Raw genomic sequence first — 21,201 nt, 5'->3', positions numbered from 1 at the left:
TAAGACCGTCCATCACGAGCCACTCTGTATGTTTGAGATTTCTTGAACATCTGACGGCCGCTAGAACAGCATAGAGGTTGGGAGTGGAGGCTGCAGAGCTTCACAGGGGTTTACAAGTCAGCTCCTCCACTCATTAGCAGTGTGACTTCAGACAAGTTACTTTAATCTTTCTATGCCTCAGTTTCCTCATCTGTGAAATGGGGAGGGTATTAGTACATATTTTAAAGGGCTGTTGTGAAGATTAAATGATTTCGCACAAGTAAAGTGTTAGATGTGTGACTGGCACATCGAAAGAGCTCAATAAATGCAAGCTATTATTTCTACTTCCCTGGAAAAATAGGAGGAGGATTAAAATAAACGAAACACATAGAGTTCTGAACACAGGGATGCACACACCTTGAACTTCCTTAGCTTGTTCTCCATGCTAAATTATTTAACAGGTGACTTATGATGAGCATGGTCCTATGCTATGCATGGGAGCTAAGCGATTTTTAAATGATTCCTACTCTTCAAGGTAGAATTAGGTTAGTATAAAAGAACCTACAAAGCCCAGAAGTTGCAATGCAAGGCAGTGTGTGGGACCAAAAGAGGATGAAGTAGGATCCTGTAAAGATGCAAAAAACAGGCGTGTATGTAGAAGTCCCCAGAATTATTTCAAGACTGATCTTTGAAACTAATTTTTGACATTCAATTATAAGTTGTGAGTATTTGAGATTTTTTTTGAAAAGGGAAAAAGAAATTCCCAACGTTCCCAGATACTCCTTTTCTGTACTGCTGTAATATGTGACCATCTCTCTCCCAGTCGTTTATCCCATGGTTCTGTGATTGTCTGCAGATGCCTTAGTCTCCATCACCAACACAGTGCCTGGAGAGGCAGGCACTGTGTTACTTGTTTCTACTCCCCACCCCACCCCGCGGCCCTGAGCACATGGCCTGCACTTAGTAGGCATTTAATAAAGATTGACTGAAGGAATAAATGGATGGTGTGTGCATTTTCAGCATATCTGAAATTGAAAACACCAACTTCTCTATTTCAGATATAGGTTATAGTTTTTCTAAACACCAGTCTTTAAAAAAGCCCTGCTCCTTTGCCTCCATACAGTCTTTAAATCATACTGATTCTTTCCTTTAACTTCCATTTACTCCCGTCAACGTCACTGTCTCTATCACCTTAAGTCAAGTATGCCTCGTTTTATTTCCGGATAATTAAAGCAGACACTGTCTAGTCCTCCCACTTTCACACCTTTGTTCAAGCCCCCCTTCTGCTTTGTATGCTGCATCACCCCTCTGGATCTAGCCAAACCCCACTTGCCACTCAACCATCTTTCCCTGCTTCTAGTTGAACTCTCCCTCTCTGCTCTGACTTTCATCTTCCTGTGATGATAGCTTTCACTTATCATTGTTCATCACTCTGCCAGTACATCTACTCCCTTCGGCATTCTCGTGAGAAATCTAAGTCTCTCATTTTGCAGATGGGAAAATCGAGGTTCATCAATATTAATTCACTTGTCTGAGGTCACACAACTAACCTACTGTCTGACTTCAGAGACTTCTTTCTACATCTTGCTGCCTCACCCCAAGTAAAATGTCAATTCCTGAAGAGGAGAGATCCCCTTGGTACCCTTCTCATATCTGATAACCCCTGCTGACTGTCTTAAATATTGCTTTGCAAATAATAAGCGTTCAAATACTGATGCATTTGAACATCCTGTTCATCTGTAATGTTCTTTAGCAGAGAGAAAAGAAGATAATCAGGTAGAAAAAGAGCACTAAACCATTCTTCTTTTTAATAGAAGAAAGTACATAGTTGCAAGAAGAATGAAGCCATAGTCAACAAGCCGGCTATATGTACGTAAATGTCCATCGATTTCCCATTCTTAAGTAAATTAAAGCTGAGTTTGCAGAAAATGCTGAGAATTTTTCTCTTTTCTTACAGATTGTCCCAGCATTCCAGAAATCTGTAGGCTTAAAAAAAAATTTATCTAGGCAAATATTAACATGCTCACTGAAATAACGATAATGGAATAGCCAAGTTCTATGTAAAAGCACTAGTCAATTTCAACTGAATTTCATGACCAAGGCAGGAAAAAGGGGGAAAAGTTGTTAATGAGTTGCCGAAGGCACATGCTCCATTTCCAGAGACCTCTGGCTCCTTTTACCCACCGAATATGGTTCGACCTCCTCACTATGATATTCAAATCCCTTCCGTTTGGTTGCTGCCACAATTTTCAGCCTTGCTTTTCTCCTCCCTAAAGCCTTCTTTCTAGGCATGTCTCATATATGCCAGGCCCTTTCAGGACTCCACGCTCAAGGTTCATGATGGAAAAAACAAGCAAGCACACACACGAGAAGCCCTCTCACACTAGTTCCAATAAGAGAGTTCTCAGAAATGAAATTTCTGTCACCTAGTCCTATCCTAGCTTTCCTTAACCTTGTAGCTCACATGATCTGTGTTTTGTGAGAAGTCTATCTTCTCAAGGCAGCCTGATTGGTTGCTGCCCAATCAGTGGATTGACTGGTCTTGGTGAAAGTGGCCACCTCTGATCAATCAGTCCTGGTGAGAGGGAGACCTTGTCACACAGTATGTAGGGGCTCCTCCCAGGGCTGAGAAGTGGGCAGATTCTCTAGAGAGCAGTCCTTCCAGGCCTTAATATGCATACGAATCATCTAGGGAGCTTGTTTGAACTGCTGAAGCCAACAGAGTGGATGCGCAGTGGGGGCCTGATCATCTGTATTTCTAATGAGCTCCCAGATGGCGTGGATGCTACTGGCCCATGGACCACCCTTTGAACAGTGAGACTCTACAGGGGTTGTAGTCAGGGCGCAGAGTAAAAACTATTCAATACATTCCTCTTATTCGAGAATGTTCTTCGTGCTTCATTGCCAGGGAAAACTCTGCTCGCTGTTTAAGATGCAGTACAAATGTAACCTCTGTGAAAAAGTTTTGGGCTCTCGTAGAATGACTCTCCTGTGACTCGTTTACAATATCCCACTTATCCTTTGCTTAATAATTACTCGTGTACATCTATCACCTCTATTTTTCATTTTTCTACTTTTTTATTTACACAGTTTTTACTTATCTGCAGCTTTGGTGCACAGTCGATGAGTTTTAACAAGCTCATATGGTTGTGTGCCTGCCCTCACAACAGATTCAGAACAGTTTCATCACCTCCAAATTCCCTCACGCTGCCCTCATATTCACTCCTCCCCATAACCCCAACCCCCGGCAACCACTTACGTGTTTGTGTTTCTACAATTTTGCCATTTTCAGAATGTTATATAAATAGAACCATATATCATAGGGCCTTTTGAGTCTCCTCCATTTTGTTGTGGATATTTATGGATTTGGATAGTATCTAATTCCTCTTTGGTTTTTGCCCAAATAAATGTCTGGTACAAATTTGGTGTTCGGATGCTCATCTTAATAACTTTGTAGTTGGTCAAATGTCCTTCAAGGAGCCCAACGTCTTCATCAGTTAATCCCAGATGAGATGGACCTCTAGAGTTTTGATGGTTTTACTGTCTTGGTGCTGATTCTTCGACTCAGTGCTTTCCTAACTTGCCTGGTCAAAAGAATCTCTTGGGAGCATGTAATAAAAAGACAGATTTCCAGTACTCCCTCCTGCAGATTCTGATTTCACGGGTCTGAAAATAAGCCTAGGGGATCTAAACCAGAGCTTCTCAAATTCTGCTTGTGCCAGAATAACCTAGAAGGCGTGTCAGACCACGGATCGCTGGATCCCATCCCGAGTTTCCAATTCAGTGGGATCCAGAAACTTGTACTTCTAACAAGTTTCCAGGTGATGCTGATGATGTGCTCTGCAAACCCTACTTTGAGAACCACTGATCTACAGTCTCTGTGCTGTGGGCAAGCATCTCGGGTAATCCTTATCATGTCCAAATTTGCGAAATACAGCTTCAGTGCAACCGAGAGGGGAGGGAGTGTGCTGTGAAACTTTTTTTTTTTTTTTTGCATAATGAACTTTGCTCTCTGGCTCTGGCATTAATCTCACCTCAGCAGGGAAGGCGTCTTCAGCCCACATTAACTCAGAAGCAGAGAATGCTGAGGTTTGTTGATTCAGTCATTCTCCCCTGGGCGGGGATACTGAGATGAAGGCGTCTGGCTCCTGCTGAGGATACCACTGGCCAGTTGTGGGCCAAACCAGTTCCGGTTCTGTTCCATCCTTCACACGGGTTTGAACAATGTCGACATGGAAACTGTGTGTGAGTATGTGCTTGTGGTCCTAGAGAAAACCAATTAAGGCTGGATTTGGACATGGAGGGACAGTCCCTGTGGATGCCGAGGATTAGGGTAACAGCTGTTTTCCCGCCCATTAGAGGAGATGTTGAAGAGAGACGAGAAGACCTGTTTACGAGAAGACCTGTTTACAGGATGTGTCTTTGCAACTTGGAGGGGGAAGCCGATCCATCAAGCCCGAAGGAAAGATCGTGCGTGCCTAGGTGAGCGCGTGTTTTCCCCGGTTCAGGTAGACAAGGTGCTAGTGGGAAAGCAGAAACTGAGATCCCAGGAGGGGAGGGTGGAACTGTGGCTGCAGACGTGGTCGGTGGGACGTGGCACTCTCCCTCTTCCTCTGTGGGCATCTGTGCTTGATCTGCCTGTGGAGAGAGGAGACCACCTTCTGCCATCAACCGAGAAGCAAGGGGCATTTTCTATGTGGTCCTTCGGAAAACGGGCAGGGCCCTGGGTCCCAAAGACTGAGAATGTGCTTTTACAACTCATTGTTCATTATCTTTTAGTGTGATTGTAGAAGTGGTTTTCTGTGGTGTAGAGGGTTTCACCACTTGGGAAGCAAACCTAGCAGAGAAAGGTATTGTCTGAAGACAAGTCTAAGATCTGATCTATAGGTCATACTTCTGTCTCCCTGTGTCTCGTCGGTGTAGAGGGCGGTAGTGACGGTGTGTGAAGGTAAGATAGGAGAGGATGACACTTGTTTATTTGGTTATATGGATTATCTCCTTAATTTACTGCTTTTATAGCTAGTTTTACTAAATTTTTACTTTTTTACCCTTTAAAACCAACTTACTAGAGAAGAGGGCTGTTCTTGCTTCTTAGATCAAAATATTAGCAGAACTTTTAAAATGCATGTGCATAGGACTATAAAAAACAACTTTTTTTTTTTTAAATCCCTGAGAATCCTAAATATTTATTCAGAGAGCTCTTTACCTGTCTTATTTGCTATCCTTCATTTTATTTTCATCTGTGAACTTTTACACAGTCAACTTTTAATTCTTTTTATTGATGGGCATTCAAGGTGGCAAACAAAAATTAAATTGACTCTATTCATGTTATTTTATCTAATCATTTTATTCCATTCCCCAGCCAGTTTTTTTGCCACTATATTTAACAAGATCTAGAATGGATGGGGTTGGGTGTGACTTTCTCTGCCCATCTACTCTGTGAAAAAAGTAGCGAAATAACTAAAAACGGTCAATAGGAGAAAGGATAAGGAACTAATAGTTGGCAGAGAGTTTTGTAGCATTTAACTCTGTAGTTTGCAATTATAGAGATGAAACCGTTAATCCAAGCCACCATATGCCACGCTGCCTGACCATATTGGAACCCTGGGTGTCTCCCTTCAGCTATAATGTAGCGTGGCTCACACTAGCCTTAGATATCAGATGGCTTGTAAGGAGTTCACATTAGGATACAAATATTTTCTTGTCTTATTTCTTTGATTTAATTATTAAATCCTCTCTGTGAAAGGAAGCAGTTGGTCTTATGGGGGTCTTAAAATTTAAAAAGAAATGAAACACTTCTTATAGCTTGGTGTGTCTTTTTGATCTTGACCTCGAGTGCTTGCAATATGGGGAGGCAGCATTAAAGGTATATTAGTCAAGGCAGTGTGGGATTCAGATCAGTCACATTCAAAAAGACATCATATCATTTTCTTAAATAGCATCTGGATTGAAGCTGTTGTTTCTTGTGACACAAGAAAGTTCAGGATGAGGGTCTCTGCTGCCGTTGCTGGCTGGGCTTATACCACCCTCTGCCTGGCTTCCTGCTCCTCTGCCTTTTCCCATGGTGCCAGCTCGGGGGCCTGTGAGGACATGCAGCCCAAGCACATTCAAGCTCAGCCTCAGAACCCCAGGACACACCACATCACTATTCATACCAGCAGACCTTTCTACTCACCAGGTGACACAGTTTCAGGTACGTATGGGAGAGGCTTTGAGAGACCCCAGGGAGCCTTAGCGCCCTAGTGACAAATTCCAACTTGCATTTGTCCCAGAAGAGTTTCCTGGGCTAAAGTTTGGCTTAATCCTAAGAAGCAATTATGTAGCCAAAGATAAGCATGAAATATTTGTTATTGTGAAAACCATATAGCTAATCTCTGTATTAATATTCATCTTTATAAGAGGGCACAAACTGCATTATTATAAAAAAAAATTATTCTGTCCTTATTATAATATATAGAGTTACTCTGAACAAATTTCATGTATTCTATGTATGTGTATGTGTGGAATAGACTTTCTTTTTCTCATTATTTAAAACTAAAATTATTTGGGGGGCGAAAAGAGCATTTCCTGCTGTATATTAGTTCAGGAACTTGTAAAATCAGAGAAAGAACTCAAGTGCAGGTAGTTTATTTGGAAGGTGGCCCCAGGAAGCACAGATGCGGAACAGGAGAGGGAGACAGGAACAAGAGGGACACCTACAACGGGTGAGACTGGGCAGGTCACTGCTGTGGGCAGCCAGGGCTCAGTTCCAGCAGGGACCTCTGAGAACCCACATGAAACACACCTCCGAATTGGCCCCCAGGAAGATGGAGGAGCGGGCTAGTTATTGGTTGAAAGTAGCCCCCCAACCATACACACATACCTCAGAGGCACACCTGCCTACCTTGGATCGAGCTTCCAAGGTGCCAGCTAGAAAAAGCAGAGAAGAACGCTGTAGGTGCTGAAGGTGGTAGCTAAGTGTAGACAGAAAAGTGTCTCTGCAGCTACAGGTGACCTCAAACACATCAGCAGTGTCTCCTCTACTGCTGATATTTGCTAACTCTTTTGATGGGAATTAAAAGGTGATAAGTGAAAATAAAATGTACTCTCTACATATTGTTTTATCCAATCATTTTGTTCTATTGGTAAGGACTGGAAAAAAAATATATGTGGTTAATATATTGGTTCCCACAGCAACGTACACCTACAGCTGAAATTCAGGCTATTCCAACAGAGCTTCCCAAACTTTGCCACATCATGACGCAGCTAGAAACAGTAGTATGTGTATAACATGCTGGGGTTAATGCAGGAGGCTAATGACGTTTCAGAGGCAACTTCCCTGGGTGCTCTGGCCACCCCAGTTTATGACCAGCCACTCCCAGTGTGAGGAGATCTGCATGTCGGCACCCAGAGTTCTGTGGCTAGTGTAAGAATCAAAACACTACATTAGGGAGGAAAATCTGTAGATTATGACCCAAAATATAGTGACACCGAATTCTAATAAGAGGTGACCTGAAGGAAACAGAATTGGATCGTGATCAGAACGAAGACAACGTATGTAATAACGGGTCGGAGGGAACACCTCAGGGGGCCGCTGACAGTCGGTGACTGCTTTGTTGTGTCCCAGTCACTGTTATTTTGCTGGGATCCCACCCTAATCAGTGAGCTTCTTGAAGGCAAAGGTCGTGTTAGCCTGTCATGCATGTGCACTCGATGCCCAGCACAGGGCCTGGTGCTAAATAATGACTAAATATTCATATGAGTGTTTGTTAATACAAAGTCAAATGTGTGGAAAATAAAATGATCACAGACACAAAGCTGCATTTAGGAAGCCCTAAAAACTTATGACCCTGATTTTTAGTCACTTATTTAATTAAAAATGAGTGGCTAAAAATTTTTTTTAAATGTAAATAGCTTAAAGATATTATTATACATTTTAAAAATATTAAGACAATATAAAGGGTAAAAAATAAAAAGTAAAAGTTTCCCTTTCTTTGTCCTGGACACTCAATTTGATTCCTCAGAGGCAACCATTGCTGTTTCTTATACATTTTTCCAGAAATTTCCCATGCACATAAGCATATATAAATAGGACATCTCTAAAACATGTAACCTTACAAAGCCACATGTTAAAGCATTCTATTCAACATTTATGTTTTTCACCTAACAATCATGTTGACATCTTTTCTTTTCAATAATTTCGTAATAGTCAGTTTTCTAGAGGTCATGTGGTTGATTTGTTTCCTATTGATAGGTTTTTACTTTTTCTACTTTTTGGCATTATAAACAATTTCCATGGATATCCTTATACTTTCAATCATTCTGTGAGTCAGGACTCTTTCAGTTGCAAGTGTCAGAGAAGTTGATTTACAGAAACTTAACTAATGGAGACAATTTTCTGAAAGTAGAGCTTTGATGATGTCCTCAAGGTTCTAAGGTGTTTCTATTTTCCTGCTCCTTTCTCTGCCATCATCAGCTAGTTGGGTTTCATCCCTTCATCATACCCAGTCTGAGGACAGCTGCTACAGTTGTAGGCCTCACACCGGTACCAAAACTAGAATAAAGCATCTGGGGGGAAAGATGTATTCTCAGGAGTTACCAGCCCTCTCAGGAGACTTCCTGTCACTGGGCAGAATCAGGTCGCTGGTGAAGAGGACCAGTTTTAGTCTGAGGGTAGGGAGAAGCCGAACCTGTTTGAACGCAAGAGGTCTTCGCTTGCCACTTGAACATACATTAAGTCTCTGTTGGCAGAGAATAAGTGGAGAAAACCTGTTGGGTAGTGAAACTCACAGTTTGCATATTTATTTATACAAGTATGTAAGTAGAAAAAATTCCTACAAGTGAAATTGCTAGATTGAAGGGGTAACTACATTTTTGTGTGTGTGTGTGTGTGTGTGTGTGTATTGTGTGATAAAAGGCACATGGCAGTAAACTTACCATTTTAAGTACAATTCTTTGAATATTAGTACGTCACGGTGTTGTATGACCATACAGCCTCTATTCCGGGTTTCATGATCCCCAAGCCAGAGGCTCTGTCCCCGACTAAAGCGATGGGTTCTCCATCTAGCCGATTTGTAGTGATGCAGATCTTTTCTGTTTGTTTCCATGGATGTACACTAAGTACCTGCAGTGGAATCATATCATGTTGTCATTTTAGGGCTGGCTTGTTTCGCCTGTAGGGTTTCGGTCTAAGGTGTCAGGAGAGTATTTGATGAATATAAGAGATATATAAAATCGCCTATCAGGTGGCCTCGAGAAGGTTGCTGGTTTTCGTTTAGCGCCTGTTGGGTGAATCTGGATTTTTACAGTCCATGCTAGTTATAATTACACATTTTCAGATTAAGATAATTATCTCATTTATCATTATTTTTACATTCAGATTGGAAATGTTTTATTTTAGTTTATCCTTTATGATGAACGGAGTTTGGTCATCTTTTGTGGATCCACTATAACTCTTTGCTATATTGATCTCTTTTATCTTACAAATGCTTTTCTCAGCTATCTTTTGAGTTCTTCCCTATAATCAAATTTTTTTTTTAAAATTATCTTGTGGGCTTAGAGAAGCACATTCAAATCCAATATTAAAAGCAAAAACAAAACAAAACATAAAATACACCAATCCGTTGTTTCTAGTTTTTATTTTGCATTTCATCTTTACATACTTTCTATCCAAATGGAATTTATTTTGGGGTGTAGAACAGCACTTCGACTTCTCTCTCTCTTTTTCTCCTCATGACTTGTTTACTTTCTGGGGGCTGGTCTCCAGCTCCAAGCATTTAGTCATACAACTTCTGTACAAATCACCAGGTGAAGCCACATCACGTGTGTCTGCCCTAAACGGATGTTTTCTTCTGCAGTGACGGTGAGAAGCAGTCGAGACTTCCTGGGATTCCTACTTCAGGCTCGAAGAACGTCTGACGGTCGAATAGCTGGCAGTTTTGTTTTTGCTCCACTTCATTCCAAACCGATGACTTGCTTTGAAGAGGCTGACACAGTCACCCACTCTGACAAGTCCCGGAAGAGAAACCTAGCATTCCAGTGGAAGGCACCTGCTCAGCCCGTGGGGGACATCAGATTCCTGTAAGAGAGAGTGAGATGCTGCTTCTCGGTGACTGAGCCTTCCACTTTGAAAAGAGGGGAGCTTCTCCCCATTCTTCGCATTCCCTGTCCCCGACCTCTCTGGCCACCTTATAACAAGGAGGGGGTCGCTGGGTCCGCCCCGACTACAGAGCCTTTGTAGAGGGTGACTAAAACACATCTGCCCGATCGCCCCTCTTTGTCATTATCCGTGGTCCAAGAGCGTGTGATGTCCCCTCCTCCCTGGGCACAGATGACTCTTGGCCAACCTGTCCAGGATATTCTCACTAGAGGACAGAGCTGCTGGTGGGAGGGTAGGGAGACAGCCGAGGAAGAGGGAGGCGCAGGCAGACAGACAGGTGGATGCTTCCCTGGGCCCAGGAAAGCCACCGAAGTCTCTACGCCTTGGCTTGTTGTCAATGGGTGTGACAATGACAGCACTTGCTGCATAGGGTTGTGTAAGGAGCCCATACAGCCAAAGTGCTCAGAACAGGTCCTGGCAACAGTAAGCACTTGCGTAAGCATCATTGTTACTCGAAACGAGACACTTGTTTTGCCCTTCTTTTCAGGAACCTGCATTTACCAGGAGAGAGATTTTTTTTTCTTCTAGGAAAGGGTGTGCGTTCCTCAGTTTCTCTTCCCCACACCTTGCATATGTAAGAGGAAGGCGGTGCCTAAGGGCGGGGGCTTCCAGACATCCCGCTTCACAGGCTTCCTCTCTGCCCTGCCCGGGGAACAGTAAGAGCTGCACGACGTGGCCCCCACGCCACGGCTTCCTCTTTCCACGCCTCCCCGGTGGCCTAACGCAGCAGGCAGATCCACCAGGAGGAAAACACCATGGCCTGATGATTGGGCTTGTTTGGAAAGACCAGAACCCCCTGGCTGTGGGCATAACCCAGCTTCTGCCATGCCGTTGGTTCTGATCCAGTGCAGAGGCGTGTGGTGTGTGAAGTCCTTAAACCTGTACACTTACTTTTATTTCTCCAAGCACCTCGTTTCTATTTTCAGATTTATTATCACGGCTGCTCTGTGCTACGTAGAAAGGGATTTAGAAGCTACGATCTCCATTCGGCAGGAAAAGATGCTTAGTGACTCGAGCTGCGGGCTCCCCCAAAGCCGCCCTATGCTCTCTCACTTTCGGGGTCCTTTCCCAAGATGATGCTGAGGCCTGAACCATGGTTCTCACTTGTACCTTAACTCCCTGGGGGGGCCTCAGCTAAACTGATCACATTTTAACAACTGCCTTCTGAATATTTAAAGCTAGAAAAATTGCACTTGCCAATAATCTTTACCTTGGGAGAGGATGAATGAGATAATGTTTGTGAAAATGATCTTTACTGAAGAAAAAAGCATTATGTATTCGAAATATTTAAAGTAGTAATGATTTATCTCCTAATTTTCAATATAATCTGCAATTACAATAGAATCGTACAATCGTATAATAGAATTATAAAATTTTCAGTTAGCAACATAATTCAATTAACAATATACGATATACCAATAATGGCTAATAAGAAAGTCAAAGATGAAAACTTTTGAGTCTAAACAGTTCAAGAAGACGCCTTTTATTCAAAATTAGATTTTTAATGACCATATTTATTTCAGGAGGGTAATTGATTCGTGTATATCTTCTCCTATTTTCCTTATTTGCTGCTATTGAGTTTTTGTTCTTAAAAAGAATGAAGTCACCCAAGGGGTAATGCAATCATCTTTCTCTAGTTTTTCTATTTGTTAAGACTTTTGTTCTTTATATCTTTCTTTGTCCTCTTCTTTCTATTAGGATGACCCGTGGTATTATTTAAAGGAAACTAAACCGTCGATCACTCTTTCTTTTTCCACAGTTTATCAGTAGTCCAGTCATATTTCGTTTACTGGGCAAGGATCGAATCATCTATTGTGTCTCATCAGACACAGAGCAGAGCCCTTTTTCATGGCCGCGTGGAGCCCAGCTCGCCGATGGCAACCCCTGGGCAGAGGCCAGAGGGTACCGAAGGAACTGTCCCAGGTACAGCTTCCCACTGTATTCACTAGCTGGGATGACATCATTATTTTTACAGTTATCTATTTTAACTTAAAAGTCAGTACTGCCAGTTTCCAGTTCCTGCACCACAAGCAATAAACACCCACCGTGGCCGACTGCAGCAGTTCTTGGGGACATGATAACACAATCGTGAGCAAGAGGGGACGCCCGCAGCTGCCGTGTTTGTTGCGGCAAATGCACTTTGTCCCTCAACTCCGCAAATTAAGCGGGGCCCTGGGGTGGAGAATAGAACCGAGCTGCAAAGCAGAAGAACAGCACTCACCTTCCCCCACCCCCACCTTTACCAGCCATCACAATATTTCGACTGTTTTTCTCAGACCCTGAAGCTACACAGGGAACACGAGAAAGAAATGATCTTTTCTTCTTCTTTTTCTTCCTCTTCTTCTTCTTCTTTTCCTCGTCTTCCTCTCCTCTTCCTCCTTCTCTTTTAAAAAATTTTTTAAGAGAAACTCATCCAGTTTTATTGTTAACTTTCCACGGTAGGTGGATGGCTCTTTGCAGCCTGGGTTGGAGAACAGAATCATAAATGAGAGACTATTTTGATGGCAGTGGATTTTTTTCCTGGCTCACCATGCGACTCGAGACTCTGTTGGCCCATGAAATTGTGAAACAGACAAATAAACAACCCCCCCTCACCCCCAACTAACCAGCTCGACCTACCTGAAAATTCCTGCGATATGGAACTCATTTTCATTTTTTAGTTCTAGTTAAGTGCTTTGAACAGATACATTCAGAAAGGCATTCAATCGCTTGCACAGAAGACCCAGTCTCTAATCCATTCGACCCCTCTCTCCTTTATGCTGCCTTTATTCTCAGTTCATATGCCAGGGCCAGGATCCGATTCAGATCCCTGACTTTGTTCAGTCTGGCAAACCCAGGCACAGGGCTGACCCTGGGCCACCTTCCGTACTCTGCTTTTGTCCCGAACCTTTGTCATCTCCCCATTGCCCAGAACTCTCCCAACCTTTCCACAAGATACTCCTGAAAGCAGAGTAAAGATCTCAGGATCCGAGAGTATGGCCGGAAGAAGACCCTGCAAGCCCAACATGTGTGTGAAGCCTCACACTTTATTTTATAAACCATGCACGTGCTGCTTTCTAATCTCAAGCATGCTTGTTTTGATATGAACAAGAGTAAAAGTGAGGCTTTAGGAAGATGCCTCCTGTCAGTCTCTCTGATGTCTGGCTCTGTGGGCCCCAGGCGGTCGCAGTCTCCAGTACGAGCAGCTACAGGGGAAACTCCTTATCGTGCTGCTCACATTTCTTCCCTTCTGGCCTCAACCTGTTTTTCTGTCCAGTCCTCCATACAAACCTGTGTTTCCCAAAGGAAAAAGGGTGCATGTGTGTGTGTGTGTTAGAGGAGGTGTCATTTAACAAAGTGAAACAGATTTCTTAACTGTAAGATTTCAGTAGGCCAATGTGAATTATGAATTTTCACGTCGGGGAGATAATATATCGCATTTCTCAAACATTTCCCAACAGACCCTTGAGACACTTTGGGATCCTACCCAACCCCACGAGTCATGATCTACCTTTATGTCTCCATGTTTCACCTTCTGACGTTTCCTCAAACTGGACTGTTCCTCATGATGATTTATTTATCTTGCAAGGAGCAGTTCAAATGTCTCCGTATGAAACTGTCCCTACACTTCTTGGTGGGCAGATACAATCTCTTCCTTGGCTCTGGTATTACAGCGCTCATCACACTGTGATCGATAAGGCTGGGCGTCTAAGATGCTCTGCTCTTAGATTTTGAGTTCGGAAATGACAATCGCCAATCTGCACCTCTTCTGCATCCCCAGAACCTGTAATGATGCGCAGCACACAGTGGGTCTGCAGATGTCCAAATGCATTTAGAGTTCAGGCGGGAGTTTAAAACTATCAGAATTTTTGCCACATGCTGTATGCCTATGTTAGGCTTCTTTGCTTTTTACTCCAATCTCGATGTTTTTGAGTGATGAAGTGGCATCCTCTACCCCTCCAAAAAAGACTCAATCCAATCCATGTGGAGCCAGAGAAACGTCTGCCAAAACCTTTTTGTGAACATGATCGTTGTCCTCCCGACCATTATGTGGTAAACCTTCAGTGCATGGTGTGTCTGTGCTGGACACTGGGCTTCACGCTTCTCCTTCTATGACTCCATTTTACCCCCTCAACGATTCGATGCTGTAGGTACCATTATGGTACTGTTTTGTAAATGAAGAAGCTGACGCTCTGGGAGGACTTGCCCAAAGCCAGGGTGTAGCAGAGTGGAGAGCTGCACCCAGACGATAATCTGACTTCAACACCTGTGCTGGCTTACTGTGCCGTGTGTGCTGGTTTACTGTGCCGTGTGCAGCTATTTCTAATGCTGGGCTGTCATGTCAGACAGTCACGAACGGGAAAGGAGACAGCGGAGGGCAGTGCAGGGCGGTGATCCCCACTGCAGATGCTCAAGTCACTGTCATCGCTGGGGACAATTTAGTGTTAACAATATGGAAAGAAAGATCGAGGGCTTTTTAAAATCTTTAATTTGTGAGATTCCACTTTTTTTTTTTTTTTCTAGTTAGAAGCAGTTTTTGGCAGAGGTGAGAAAAAGTACAGCGGTTTCTATATTTCCTGAGTGGTGAGTGTTAAGAATGCACAGGCCCAGACGTCCAGGGATTCTCTCTTTAAAGAGACGGGAGAAATCCAGCGCTTTGCAGCTTGGTCAGAGCTTCTATTACTGGCCTGATTATGTTCCTGTTGACACTCTTGAGAGGCTCATGCTTAATGGTCTGTCCTCAAGGCCCATTAAGTCTCTAGTATTTACCCATTATGGTAGCTGTTTGTGCTAATCGATACGAGGGAAAAGCTCTCACTCTCTTTGTGGTGTCTCTGGGCTTCTGTTTAGCTCCCAGTCTCCCCCTCACTCTTCCGCGGCAGCTTGCAGATACCTTTGCTGTGGCCCTCGCCGGAGCTGCAGGAGAGGACAGCTTAGATCCTGTTCCTGCCAGTACTGGGGTGTCAGAGTTTCCAGAGGGTGAAGAAATTCTGTTCCAACCATCATCACACACGGCTACTGCAGTCGGCAATGCCTGGCAACCCAGCGGGGACCGCAACCCAACTCTAGAACCCTCCCTGGATGTCTCTGAGCTGGAGAGGCTTGTAGTTCTCAGGAGCTCCTCCTCAGGGGGCTTTGCTTCCAGCCCTATCACCCACGCAAGGTAATGGGCTAGGGGGCGGTGGGCCAGTGAGTAAGGTGGAGAGACAAAGACAAACGCTGTGGGTGCTGAGGAAATGTAAACTTGTTGGAGTCTGACGGAGAAGGGTCTCAACCATGTTTATTAAGTTTATGAGAGACCCTGAGTGCAGAATGGCAACTGGTCAAAAGTGCTGGTTATGATAATCTCCTGGGGAAGGCGTGCTCTCTTAGACAGTGAGGTCTCCGATATACTGCTATAAATAAAATAAAATATTTGTTTTATATTTTAGACACATAAGTTTATAATACATATTTATATAAAATAATAAATAAAAGCATTCAGTGAGTTCTTTGCCGCCATCCTTACTCGCCTCTCCCCCATTCCTCCTCCAACTTCTAACTCCAAACTCGGGAGTCTTTCAAGGGAATCTGATTTTACCAGTATACAGAGCAGTGGTAGGGAAAGTTGCTTTTAGATCCAGATACTTAGTGACTGACCTGTTCTCAGCATGTCTATTCTTCCTTTTAGGACTCAGGAGAATCCAAGCTTCGATTCATTGGAAACTTGCCTGCCCTCAGATATGGATGAACAGGTAATAGCCTGAGTTGTGTGTGGGCAAGGTGAGGTTGGTATTTTGACCCCAGAGTGGGAAGGTCCAGGCTGGGAAATCAGAGGTCTTAGACTAGTAGCCAAATACAGAGAGGAGGCGGCAAGGGTATGATATACGCACAGCATTGTTCTACCAATCAATACCAGCTCTTGTCTCTGAAGTTATTGGCAATTGTAGAAACTGATGATTTTAGTGATTTGTTCTCCCACTTAGCCTTGGTTAATAATTCCTCTCTCCTCCCTGACCCCAATCCCTCCTTCACAACTGGCCTCCAAAGACCATGTGTGGTCCCAGAGTTTAGATCGACAAGCAACGTAAAATACCCGTGCCCACCTATTTGCTATTCCTTTGAAGTCTTCAAATGAACACAAAATAAAACATGGTATAATATTCTTACTCAAATTTATTGGAACCTACAGCAAGATTAAAAGGGCCCTCTTGCCTGAGTGCCAGCATAAAAAGATACACTCTAAGCTTTCAGCCACTGGAGATGACGATCACCCAGATTGGTCCATAAGCCTCTTAAAAGACCCTAAGTTTATTCTTATAGCTGGCCTCCATGTTCTCCATGGAGTTTCCATTAGCCCCCCACCAATAATAAGTGAATAGTCACCTACATGGGCTTTTTACCTTGGGCAGGCACGAGGCTGGGTTTTCGGCTGCTACCTAGAGTTTGTTAAGGTACACAGATTAGTTGCAAAGTTCAGTGGCAACTTTGATGAAGACAAGCCACTTTGATTTTTTTTCCTTTGCTTTTCCAGGAGAAGATGGAGGCCTCTAATAAGACCGTGACAAGGCCTTCTCTGGACACTGTCCATCAGACCCATCCTTGGCGCCTCTGGTCCTCTGAAGCGCTTACTGGGAATGGGGCTGGGGAAGCCACCCCAAGCCCTATCTTCCACACCTCTGCCACTCCCAGGCCACCCATTGCTGGTGGCCAGTCAGAGGTATCAAGGCCCTCTGCCAGCTTCTTGCCTCAGTCAAAGCACAAGGAGCCCAGAATGGGGGAGGGAAATGAAGAGGGTGGAGTGAGCTACCCCAGGAAGACCAACTCAAGGCCTGAGGCTGGGCAAGAAGAAGCTAGTGCTCCTTTGGGGGTTCAGCTTAGGACCCCCCAGCTGGGAATCCTGCTCTGCCTTTCTGCTACCTTGGGCATGGTTTTGGCTGCTGGCCTTTGCTACCTGCACACCCAGTATTGCCACAGGCGGACGGAGGTGTCCTTCAGTGAGCCTGCCCGGGATGCTGTTGCCAGGAGCGACGGGGATGAAATTGTGCATGTCAGGCAGATCGGGGAGAACAGTTTTGTTGTAGCTGATGGGGAATACAACTGGCTTACTTCCTCTGTGGGCAGCGAAAAAAACAGTCCTCTGAGAAATCCGTCGTCCCAGGCCTCTCAGTGACCTTCTGAGTCCCTGTAGAGTGTCTCAGCCAGAACAGAGCTAATGAGAATAGCTGATGAGAACAGGGACCCACGGGGCTCCTGTCAGTATTCAGTGGAGGAAGCAGCGAAAGGACACTTTTATCAACAGAGCAAGTTCTTCCCGAGCTTTGTTGTCTTAACATCTGTATTTAGCTGCTTTTTTTTTTCCTTTTGCAATTAGATGTTCTGTTTGAAGAGTTAAACTCAACACAATGAATATTGTATAACCTGCTCGTTAACTAGACCCCTGTGGCCGCTCAGCTTCCTCTGTTGCCTTAAGGAACCCCCAGAAATAGAAATTCTGTCCCTGTTTGGTGTGTCAGCCTCATCTTTAACTCTTCGGAAAAAAAAATAATAATGTTGGTTGTTGCATCTCTTGCAAGAAAAAGTACTGTAGCCCTCACTTTGCCTCTCCAAACCACTCCCAAAGAAGTTTTATTTTTAAAACTGGAATTCAACACTGGCTCTGATTATCGGATGAGGTGAGTGCGAGGGTATTCAGTGTTCTTGGAAACTCAGAAGTCTGTCTGGCAAAACTGCTATGGGAATTGATCCAAAATAAGGAGAATTTGAGAGAGCTCGATTAAACACATCTGCGGGGAAACAGATGCATGCAGCGTGAGGCCACAGACACCAGAGTTAGGTAAGCGAGCCCCATCAGGAGTCTGTGGTTCTGAGACTCCCATCCATTTACACGCCAACCGCGTGCAGACATGTTACCTTTTGCCGAAAGTCAAGCTGAAAAAGCATGATGAGACCAGCACAGTTTGAAGAATAGCCTCTACCTGTCTTTTCAGGGGATGACGGGAGGAAAGCATCATGGACAAAGACTCATCTACCTACTCTTGTGACCTGATGAAGATCACTTTGATTTAGCAAGAGTCCCATAGATAACTACATGGGGTCAACACAACAGGTGTGAATATAAGTCCTGAATATGTTCACCTCATATGACAGACACATCGTAGTGAACGGCCTTTTCAGAGGTAGGCCTATTACAGAGTCATGGTCCATTTCAATGTGCAAACAAAGATGACTATAAACTTGGAAAGGGTATTTATTTATCGAGCACCTAAAGCATATTGATACTGTGCTAAGAACTTTACCTGTATCTTCACATTTAATCCTCACAATAGCTTAATGAGGAGTAAGTTCAGTAACTTGCCTGAGAGAGAGAGGTGCTCACGGCATCTCAATTCGACAATAAATACATTTCTTTTAAATTGGGTGTGTAGGAAAGATACAGCTCCCGCTGGTTTCCTAGCCCCGCCCCCCACCACCTTGTTTTTTTAAAAATATATTTATTTGTTGTTATTATTTTTTTTATCTCATTGGCATCAATTGCAAGACTCTCCCTCCCTGGATTCTGAGCCGGGCACATCTGTTCCCTGGATTCAGGCAAGTGTCTCATTAGGCACCTGGAGACATAGGTAGTTGTGTGTTCACAAACAAAAGTGTTCTAGGAATGCCATGGAAAGAAACAAATGCACTGCACTCCCACGGGGACCACAGACCCCCCTCCTTCATGCCCAGCCTGCTCCCCAAGGTGCAAAATGAGGGACTCTCAATAGAGAGTTCTCACCTGGCCACATCACACCAGAGCCAGGGGTACCGCTATATAACACCTTCCAGAGCTTTCCTGTCCAAGAGGGCATTTTCCTGGGTAAACGTTGTTTCGGTTGTCTGTTGCCTCTAAACTCAGTGGTTTGAAAACAACCACTGCCACCACGTGTTGTCTTTCGTGATTCTGAGGTTGCCCAGGCCCAACTGGGAGGCTCTTCTGCTCCGTGTGCTGTTGAACGAGCTGGGACATCCCAGATGACTCACTCCCCCTAGTCGGCAGTTGGTCCTGGCCGCTGGCTGGGGGCTCAGCTGGGGCTGCTGTTGAATGTAGGAAGCAATCGGGTTCCCCTCTTCGAGGCGTCTTAAGGTGTAGAGGCTGGGTTCCAAGCCGAAGTGCTCCAAGCAGACAAAATGGGAAACTGGGGATCCCTGGTAAGTTGCAGGGTTTCACCTCTGCCGTCTTCTAGTGCTGATAGCAAGAGACAGGGCCAGCCTTCATTCCTCAGAGGGAAGGGCAATAGGAATCACTTTCTGATGAGGAAGCGGCAAAGGATTTCAAGCTATCTTTAATTTGCTGCCTCTCTGGTTGGACTGCTGACTTGCCATGGGGCTTCTAAGAGAGCAGAAAGAGAAACTGTTCAACCCATAAGACACCCTGGATCACCTTCCCTGTGAAGCATCAGAGGAGGTGAGGGAAACCTTCAGGCTTCAGGGTTAGGCATCTCTCTCTCCCCAGAGGGGAACTCCAGCTCAGGCAAAAAAAAAAAAAGAAATGATGCAGAAGAGTTAGCCAGACCTCCGAGCCTCCTCGTCAGAGAAAAACGGATCACAAAATTATCTACTTCTGGCTGCTGTGAAGATTAACTGTACGCTCAACACTCAGCCACCGATGACTGCTTAACCGACACGCCACCGTCACACCGTCCTGCAGCTGCCACGCTGTCTTCAGGTCTAGTCCACGCAGAGAAATTCTGTGACGGCCCGAGAAACGTTATTTCCTTTCCATGACAACTTCTCCCCCTCCCTGCGACCCCTCCTTCCCCAGCCCAGCAGATGGAGGCGTGCACACTGGGGGAGTTGTCATGGTAACCACCGGCAACAATTCCTGCGGGGCCTGGGGGTCAGACTTTTTTTTTTTGATGAGACTTTCTGAGTAAACTCTTTTTTGGCAAGGGCAGCTGGAGCCAGTCCACAGGCCTGCAATCAGGAGACATAAAACCCCTCTGTTACTGGGATCTCGAAGGTCGTCTAAGTGTGGCCTCAGAGAAGCCGGAGAGGGAGCGAGTAGGAGGTGTTCACTTAACCTGAAGACGCCTCCTCAAGCACAAGCCATTCAAAGTTTCAAAAAGGCAAGAGACTCAGATGAATGCAACATCTTAAAACAGCTTTTTGTTTTGTAGGAAAAGCTAAACAATTGTTCCGCCAGACTCTTCTTGGACGGGGAGGAGGTTTGGGGCTAAACACACATATAAAGGAAAAGAACAGAAAAAATGCTGAGAACTGCATGTTCAACAAACGTTTTCACATCGCTTGGGTTAATTTGATAACCACAGATCGGGGATAGGGGCAGGCCTTCACCTTTTTGCATTTAGAGTCTATTTCTGATATTTCTAACTAATTTCTCCCCTTGAATACTACAATTTTGGTAAAACATGACTTAATGCTTGACCGTAGCCTGGATGAGCTATCTCTCTGTCAAGGTTGTCTGGATTAATTTGCTGTTACGATGTTTGCTTTCCTAAAAAAAAAAGTTCCAATTAACAACAACGACGACAACAAAATAGGTCAACAAGCCAGCAAATATTTAAACAAGCGTCATGTTTTATTTGAAAATTCGTCTGGGAGGAGTTGACAATTTATGAATAAATTATAGATAGCCTGTCTTCTTCCAGTCTTGGACTTCGGTATTAATCAGCAATTTCAGTCTTTCTGGAATGCAGGTTCTGTGATTTGATTTCATTTCACCCCAACCTATCCCCCTCTTCTAAAAGTGGTGTGTGGCAAGGAATTTCTTTTATTCAAGTGAAATGAATTTGCATTAATTTGTTTTATTAAACTTGAGAACTTCTCCCTAGTCTTAAGATGCTCAGAACTCTGTTTCATCTGGTCTCAGCGGGTTGCAAAACAAGCCCTAGTAGTCTCTGGTTTAAAATATCAGGAGGACCTTTATGATACAAGGAAGGAAGATATTTTGTTTGTTTACTCTGTTCTTTAAATGCGAAAAAAAGAAAAAAAAAAATCGTGAGCATTTCCAAACTGCTAAATCGACAGTGATGGTGGAGCTGTCAGGACAAGTACCAGATGTTTTTTGGTGTTTTTCTTTTTCTTTTCTTTTCTTTTCTTTTCTTTTCTTTTCTTTTCTTTTCTTT

The 21,201-nt window shown here is 44.1% G+C and overlaps 1 protein-coding gene across 3 annotated transcripts; it reads left to right on the top strand.

Annotated features, from left to right (window-relative positions):
* The first annotated feature begins 858 nt into the window (after positions 1-858).
* On the top strand, positions 859-17,580 carry REELD1 (reeler domain containing 1). Of its 3 annotated transcripts, none has more exons than XM_039876022.1 (7): positions 859-4,224; positions 4,339-4,461; positions 9,816-10,038; positions 11,877-12,040; positions 14,948-15,260; positions 15,768-15,831; positions 16,611-17,580. In XM_039876022.1, exons 2-7 carry the CDS (start codon positions 4,344-4,346, stop codon positions 17,247-17,249), a joined length of 1,521 nt encoding a protein of 506 aa, XP_039731956.1. In that variant the 5' UTR covers positions 859-4,224; positions 4,339-4,343; the 3' UTR covers positions 17,250-17,580. The 3 variants fall into 3 exon arrangements, with proteins under 3 accessions (XP_039731956.1, XP_039731955.1, XP_039731954.1); XM_039876020.1 differs by adding an exon at positions 5,919-6,172 and having other exon boundaries at positions 862-4,461; XM_039876021.1 differs by having other exon boundaries at positions 859-4,461.
* Positions 17,581-21,201: the final 3,621 nt, after the last annotated feature.

The sequence above is a fragment of the Pteropus medius genome, unplaced genomic scaffold (assembly GCF_902729225.1).
Source record: "Pteropus medius unplaced genomic scaffold, Ma_sr-lr_union100, whole genome shotgun sequence".
Taxonomy (NCBI): Eukaryota; Metazoa; Chordata; class Mammalia; order Chiroptera; family Pteropodidae; genus Pteropus; species Pteropus medius.
The sequence above is the reverse complement of the archived record's forward strand: the minus strand, read 5'-3'. Positions and strand labels throughout refer to the sequence as shown.

What these genes read in the sequence shown, in the direction of transcription:
- REELD1 (XM_039876020.1), top strand. Translation starts at nt 4,277, where the DNA reads ATGGAGGGACAGTCCCTGTGGATGCCGAGGATTAGGGTAACAGCTGTT. An exon ending in ACCAGGTGACACAGTTTCAG is followed by an intron (nt 6,173 to 9,815) that starts GTACGTATGGGA and finishes TTTCTTCTGCAG; the next exon opens with TGACGGTGAGAAGCAGTCGA. An exon ending in GTGGGGGACATCAGATTCCT is followed by an intron (nt 10,039 to 11,876) that starts GTAAGAGAGAGT and finishes CTTTTTCCACAG; the next exon opens with TTTATCAGTAGTCCAGTCAT.